The sequence below is a fragment of the Barbus barbus genome (genome assembly GCF_936440315.1).
Source record: "Barbus barbus genome assembly, chromosome: 24".
In the NCBI taxonomy this organism is placed as follows: domain Eukaryota; kingdom Metazoa; phylum Chordata; class Actinopteri; order Cypriniformes; family Cyprinidae; genus Barbus; species Barbus barbus.
In genome coordinates, this window is record NC_136752.1 from 30,887,392 (window position 1) to 30,895,370 (window position 7,979).

The 7,979-nt window shown below is 39.0% G+C and overlaps 1 protein-coding gene across 4 annotated transcripts in view; it reads right to left on the reverse strand.

Moving 5' to 3' along the window:
- The window catches only part of LOC306843396 (1-phosphatidylinositol 4,5-bisphosphate phosphodiesterase beta-4-like), a 94,468-nt gene that overhangs the window by 71,115 nt on the left and 15,374 nt on the right, over nt 1-7,979 (reverse strand). For all 4 annotated transcript variants that reach the window (XM_079374877.1, XM_079374879.1, XM_079374876.1 and 1 more), the window contains exon 3: nt 7,357-7,453. In XM_079374877.1, the coding sequence (XP_079231003.1) occupies nt 7,357-7,440 (84 nt within the window). In that variant the 5' untranslated portion in view covers nt 7,441-7,453. The remainder of the gene's footprint in view (nt 1-7,356; nt 7,454-7,979) is intronic.

The window sequence follows — 7,979 nt, forward strand, 5'->3', positions numbered from 1 at the left end:
AATCCAGTTTGTATCCAGATCAGATGAACTTGAGTAACAACTTAATTGATGTTCAACAAATGAAAAATGTATATAACACAAGAGAAACAAATGATGGAGTTTTGGTTCCTTGCTGCTGTCGCCTCTGGCTTGCTTAGTTGGGGACACTTCATTTCCAGCGATATCGCCGACCTTATTGCACAGACACTATTAGAACTGAACTGAGCTGGATGATGACATCTCTGAATTCAATAATGAAATGCCTTTAACTGAAAATTGAGTGTTTAATCTTGTCATTTTACATTATTGACACACCATTTTCCTATTTTGATATTGTGCAGTTGCTTTGACAATTTGTACTGTTAAAAGCGCTATATAAATAAAGGTAATGACTTGAGTTAAGCAAAAACTAACAAAATTTGGTTAATATTTCCAGAAAACAAGACTGGTGAGTGGGGCGGGGCCGAGAGCCGTGGGAACGGAGCGAGGCCGGTGGAGTTAATGATAATGAGCGACACCTGCGACACTCACCGGTCTCGAGTCCCACGGAGGAGCTCCGGAAGGATAAAAGGAGGAGTGACGACAGAGGAAGACGAGAGAGGACCAGGCCTGGATATTATTTTGTGTTTTGTGTGCGGCAGTCGTCCGTGAGGGGCTGCCGCTTTACTTTTACGTTTGTTTATTTTGATTATTAAATTCTTAAATGTTTGCCGGTTCCCGTCTCCTTCTTCCAGAATCTACGAACTTTGTTACAAAGACATAATATCTTAAGTCATTTTACTTGTCAAGTAAATGCATCATAATTCAAGAATTTGTAGATATTTATACTAGAAATCAAGACAAAAATACTAAGGAAGGATATCATTTTTTGGTCCGGTCTTGTGTCCTCCGTCAGACAAACGTACCGAATGCATCTGAAGTGTGTGACGGGATAAAAATAGATGCAGCGCTGCATTCAAACAGATCTAGACGCAGCAGGAGCCGCATCTGAAGAACTAGAACACAACAGTGTTTATTCAATAAACTGCACGACTTCTGCACTGACTCACAATCCGGAGTCGACACTAGTTGATGAAAGTCAGTCTGTCGATTAAAAACTAAACAAAAATCATGCCATGTATTCCACGTAACAGATTTAGATCACTGCGGGAACATTGTTTTGAAATGTTTCTAAAACACTGAAATGACCAGTTTTCGTGTCGTGATTATAACATTATTTAAAACGTTTCTTAAAATGTTCTGCTAATATTTACCCAAAATTTTTACATTATTTGACCATTTATTTTTTTGTATTCTAAGAAGGTTAAAATGTCCAGGTTTTCGAGAAGGGTCTAGCTGCAGACTTGCAGTTGCACTCTCAGACACTTGCCCTTTCCGCAAGTCACATCACTTGCAGTCTATTTTAATTTTAATTTAATTTTATTTTATCATTTGAATCTCTCAACATTTTACAACAGTAGCCAGGTGGTGAAGACAAGAAAAAAGAAACTAAATTACGAAGTCACTTGCACTTTCTGCTACCTGCGATGTCCCTTGCATTCAACACGAATCGTGCGTGTTGCCAATGAAGACAAGACACTGTGGTGGTTAAACGATTAAAACTAATTTAGTATCATAACGTACAGGGTCCTGCAAGTCATCTGTAGGAGAAAAAGACAAGATCCACAAATCCGTGGTCACAGATCAGCAGAATATCTGTCGTTAAGCGTTTCCCTCCCATAGAAAACGATAAACACTTAATATGGCTTAAGGTCTCCGAGTCTGAATTTTCGTCCGACATTTTCGCATGTAAAAAAATAAATACGACCTCACGTTGTGTCAATCACGTTTGCACACTGCCTCTGAAACTTTCATCCGTCAAAAACATTTTTGGATCAGGTTCGATTTTCTGCGTTTTCTGCGTTTCCGTTGCATGCATTTTGATAGGAAAGGATGGGGAATAAGAAAATTTCGGACATTATTAATATAATGTATATGTTAGGGCCAGGGTTTGAAATTAACACCCGCCAACCCACCAAATGCGGGTAAAAATCAGCTGTGGCGGGTAACGCTGTCAAATCACTAGCCAATTTGGCGGGTTACTTTTTGTAAGTTATGTTCACTCATTAATTTCTTGGGGAAGTTCATGCAAGCAAAATCTGCGAAAGTTTAACGCAAATACTAAACTCGTGACATCATGACATCATCGAGTATATTGCAAAAAACCAAACAAAACACACCTACAGAATGCACTCGACTACTTGATGAAGTCTGGCTAGACGCGTGCGCATTTAGCGTGCATTCTTTCACTGCATGATTCAGTCTATTAATATGCATTAAGAATGATCACAATTCAAGATAAGGGGGCAGAAAATGTATATATCAATTCATATAATTCATATCACACGAAGAGTGCCGTTTTTCCTTAAAAAATCAGCATGGTTACAAACGTGACATTTATTTTATTCAACAGTTCAATAAACAATAAATTAATATCAAGAGACTTACGTTTTAGACACCATATTTCCTGTTTTTGTGCTATTTCGATAACAAAAAAATATTTCTAGGGCTGCAACAACTAATCGATAAAATCGATTATTATCGATTATGAAAATCATCGACAACGATTCTCATTATCGATTAATCGGGTCTGCCCACAGTGTACGTCCAACTTCAGCTGCAAAAAATGCATCTAAAAATAGTGGAGGAAACAGAATGAGATTCTGCCGGAGAAGCACGTGATCCAAGCTGCCCAAAACATGATAATTCTTTATTTTAAGCTTTAAGTTAATGCATAAGAGTAATGGCTTGCCCTGTCAGGCGCTTTGACAGATGCGTGTGCGTCCTCAGCGCAAAAACGTTCAGTTTACGGTCATATCCTTATCTATAAATGCCACAAATTCACGCGAGCATTTCCATTTTTGCATAAAGGTCCGTCCTGACAGTCTGTGTTAAGTTTAAAATACCGAATGAGCGCCGGCGCGGCGGGCGGACAGAACACAGTAGAGAGGGAGACAATTAATAGGCTTTTCAGCGCAAACATATCCATTGTGCTGAATTATCTGTTGTTGAAAGTAGGAACTTTAAAGGGATAACAGCGTGTAATTGTCTGTCTGAATATAAACATGAGATGCTCCATAACGGCCTTTTACAGGATAAAGAAATGACGAGGTGACTGTGATCAAAGTAGTTCCTGCAGAACATTACTCTTACCTGTTGCTTAACACGGAGTTTGTGTTTTTATTATCTTTATTATTATCTTTATTATTTAAATTTTTAATAGAGGTTTAAACTATATTAAATTTTTACAATGCTTAACAAATTTATGTAAGTTTAACAATGTGTTTATGTAAGGTTTGTGCCACTGCTGCTCTAAAGTAACAGTATTGGTGATAACCAAAATCATTTTTCGGCTTTCTGTACTGGTTAGTACTCCAATATGTCTAAGCTCTTTAGTAACAGTAGTAGGCTATTTTTAATGCTATAATATCATTATTGCTGTTATCTATGAAAGAAAACCAGAGCACTTATTTTTTTCTTGTATTTTTTATTTGAGTGTTTTTTTTTCGCGATACCCAATTGCAGTCAAAAAGTACATAAACAATACCAGGAAGAATGCAAGCTGTTATGAGGCCATGTTTTATTATTATGTCCAATAAATGACAATAACATTTTTAAATTTAAACAAATTTTTGACAAATTTCTAAAATATGTTTTCTCTTTATTATGATAAGTGGTCTAATAAATTAAGCACTGTATGTTTTCATAGCATTCAGTTGTCACGTTTGTTTGAAGGACATTGGGCAGAATGTGGAATAGTGTTTTTTTTGGTCAATATTTTTTAATCCGACTAATCGATTAATCGAAAGAATAATCGGCCAACTAATCGATTATCAAAATAATCGTTAGTTGCAGCCCTAAATATTTCAAACACAGCCATAGCGCTGTTTTGCGTCTCTGAGCAGCATGACGGTGTTTGGTTCCTGAATGAATCAATCAACCGTTTAAATGATTCGGTTCAATCGCAATGACTCACTTATTAACAGTGACAATGCCACCTACTGGCGGATTTAATTTCACATTTACAGTATATTTTCATTTTTTAAATAATTTCAAATATCAGTATTCACAACATTTCATGTTTAAAATATCAAAACATTATTTATACATTTCTATACATTTATACATTAACGTGTAAATACCCTTCAGATGCATCTTCTGTAAAGATTAATTTTATTGATACTGATTTCATTTGTTTAGCAACAGCCTAAATGTATTATTATTATAATTGACTGATTAAATGTAAGAATTTGACCAAAAGATGATGCACACTTTTAGAAAAAAAAAGGTTTTATAAAGGTAAAAATGCCCATAAAAGGTAAAAATCAATTTAAACTTATTGGAAAAGATTAATTTCTATCACTGCTGCGAACTGAACACACAGAATATGAAGAATATCAAAAACTGTAGGAGCCAGCTGTCCACAGCAGTCCTTAACATACCAGCACAATAACACACTCAGCAAAATATCCTCTAATTATCTTTATCGATAAAATCCCAGAAAATGTTGAGATTACTTTATGTTAGTATTGCACGCCCCTAGTACTGACACAAAATGATTTGCAACAGTTGCTTTGTCACTTCCAGTGTAGCATCAAGCTGTTGGTTTATTTCTGTTGGGTTGTTTATTTTTTTGGCTAGTAGAAGTATGAATGGCCGGTAACTATAAAATGTATTAGCCAAATTGGCTGGTGAGTGAAAAAGTTAATTTCAATCCCTGGTTAGGGCAGTATATCGAGTTTGTATGATATATCAATATATTTTTTATAAGAAATATTGTCATATTCTGTCACTTCGGTCTAGTTTATTCATGGTTTTGTGACGGAGGCCTGACGCTCCCTTCTTGTCTTGCTCTCTGGTGAGCGCGCGGCTAAGAGTGTGCTCAAGCTGCGCTCTCTTGTCTGTGTGCTCGGTTTCATGTTGGGGCGTGGTGTTCGGATCCTGGCACTCCTGTCTTGTCCAGGCTCGGTTCTGGTTTTGGGGTTCGGACACTCACGCTCCAGGTTTGTTCTCGCTGTGGGAGCGTGCGATTTCGAGTTCGCTCGGGCCGTGCGCTCCTCTGTGTGTGTTTTGTTCGGCACGCGGTTCGGTTTCGGCCGCATGCTTTTTTCTCTTGTTTTGTCTTGTTCTGTTGCACGCAGCTTGTGTTTTTTCACTGGATGCGTGCTTTCATGTTTGTCATGTTTTGTGAAAATGCAGCTTATGAGTCTCCTCGTTAGCTGCGTGTTCGTTTCCTGTTTTGCACATGGCTAGTGATTTTGTTTTGCTGGCCTGGCTGTTTTGCTTTGTGTTTTTGTTTTGTGTGAGCACATGGCTTGTCTTGTTTGGTTCGATGTGTCATGTGCTCTCATGTCAATTGTCTTGACCCCACCCATCTTGTTTCCTGATTATTGGTTAATTTGCCCCACCTGTGTTTACTCGTTACCCTCCTCATTTGCTCCCTTTATAATCTCCTTGTGTTTGCAGTCCTCGGCCAGTTCGTCGTCGATGTTTCCCTGTGTGAAGTCCTGTCCTGCCTTGCTGTTTTCCCCTACGGGGTAGTTTTTGTTTGTTGATTTAATTTTTCACCTTCACCCACACCTGACAGAAACAAAAACACAAGCACATGGCCAGCAAAACAAAATCACTAGCCATGTGCAAAACAGGACACGAACACGCAACATAACATAAATAAAGGTGACTTGACCTTTGTAGATGGTCTAACACAAAAAAGTTGTAAAAATTCAGAAAATCTTTTAGAGCTCATAATTAGTTGAAAAAATATAACATATTGCACATTAATTAATAAATCAGTATATATAAAATAATTTAATTTACAAGTGTCATGTTTGTGATTTTTTTTATTCATGTAAGCTATAGCTTCTGACCTTTAAAGGAACACTCCACTTTTTTTGAAAATAGGCTCATTTTACAACTCCTCTAGAGTTAAACAGTTTTTGAATCCATTTAGCCCATCTCCGGGTCTGGCGGTAGCACTTTTAGCTTAGCTTAGCATAGGTCATTGAATCGGATTAGACCGTTAGCATCTCGCTCAAAAATACTTTCAGGCGCTGCATAATATCATTGCGTCTGCTGCACCCATGGAACGGTTCTTGATTATTACGCCGGAACGAGAGTATAGTTCCTAGCCATATCGGCCTAGAAAATCACAACTTTTCATTTTCTGTCGGTCTTAGTACACGATGTAACTACAGAAGAGTCAAGCTTTAAATAGGAAAAATATTGAAAGTCAATTTTGTGTCAATATTTTGGCTTTCAGAATCACAATTCATCATTACAGTTAGTCGACTCCTGACTCCAGACGCCACAGAATCGACTCTTCATCGTGCGTCATTCCAAATGAGTTTGGCAGTAAAATTCTCAAAGTCCAGATTAAAGCAGCGTGATGCGAGCGAACACCCGCAGGCTCGGCTAATGAGTTCACCTTCACCGAGCAGACAGAGCCAAGATGGCCACCGGCAGCACAGTTTCACCGTCTGCTGCTCTGTAGGGTCTGGCTGAACTGTAACTGCTCTCCATGAGACTTCCTTCTTATTTACATACTAGTTCCTGTGCCATACATCTGCCGGACTAATCAAGACGCCTGCATCCTGCAGAGCAGCTCAATTAACGAGAGCATGTGGCGCTTGTCACGTCGTCCTGATTTACCTGCCATCGGCGCACATTTGACAGGTGACGCTTAACCACAATGAGAGTCGATCTAAGCAGAAAACAGCACAAATACTGAAGCTACTAACTGAACTAAACATCAGCGAAATCACAAACAGACAGCCGATGAATCCACACCAACAGCAGAGTTACCCAGAATCCCTCTGAGGAGGATCTGCGGATGTTTACGCAGTCACTTCCGCTGCTGCAAGACCTGATTGAGTTACACAGGAAATCAGAAACAGGAAGTGTGTGTGTGTGTGTGTGAGTAAGTGTGTGTGTGTGTGTGTGAGTAAGTGTGTGTGTGTGAGTAAGTGTGTGTGAGTGTGTGTGTGTGTGTGAGTGAGTGTGAGTGTGTGTGAAGTGAAGTGACATTCAGCCTTTCAGTTAAACTGACATTCAGTCAGTCTGTGTGTGTGTGTGAGTAAGTGTGTGTGTGTGTGTGTGTGTGTGTGTGTGTGTGTGTGTGAGTGTGTGTGAGTGAGTAAGTGTGCGTGTGTGTGTGTGTGTGTGAGTAAGTGTGTGTGTGTGTGTGTGTGTGAGTGTGTGTGAGTGAGTAAGTGTGTGTGTGCACGCGTGTGTGTGTGTGCGCGTGTGTGTGTGTGAGTAAGTGTGCGTGTGTGTGTGTGTGTGTGTGAGTGTGTGTGTGTGAGTAAGTGTGTGTGTGTGCGCGTGTGTGTGTGTGTTTACCTCATCGAATCGGTCAAACACAGCTCCTTCCTGCAGGAAATCAGGAATGCGTTTCTGCCAGTTGAACTGGTATGATTTGGTCATGATGTTCACAGACCTGAAACACACACATGATGGAAATCACACATATTAACATCCAGAAAACTATCTGAACAAACACATCTTTGTCTTTACAGATATTCAGACTTTTCAAAAGAATAAATTCTATAGTGAATGAACACATGTAGCATTTGAACCATCAGGAAAAACGTGAAAACATGACACTAAAATAAATCCACATCAGTGTTTTAACTAAAATAATGAAACTATTGTTTCTCTTCCAGCTCCTGTGAATATTCACGTCCTCAATAATTTGTAGAACACTCTAAAACAAATTCAACATGCTGACAGAAACGCCAGAGCGACGATTCCCCTAACCGGACACTGAGCGTTATAAATAAACCGAAGATATGCCACCGAGCTGATAAATATTCAATCAGCTCATTAATATTCATGAGGTGTGCTACATATTCATGCTCATTAAACAGGCTGAGTTACGGCTCCGCTGTGTTCAGGGCCTGATGGGAAGTTCAGAAATCATGATCATGACGTGCGTCTAAACGTGATTCCGGTCTGATTACGGC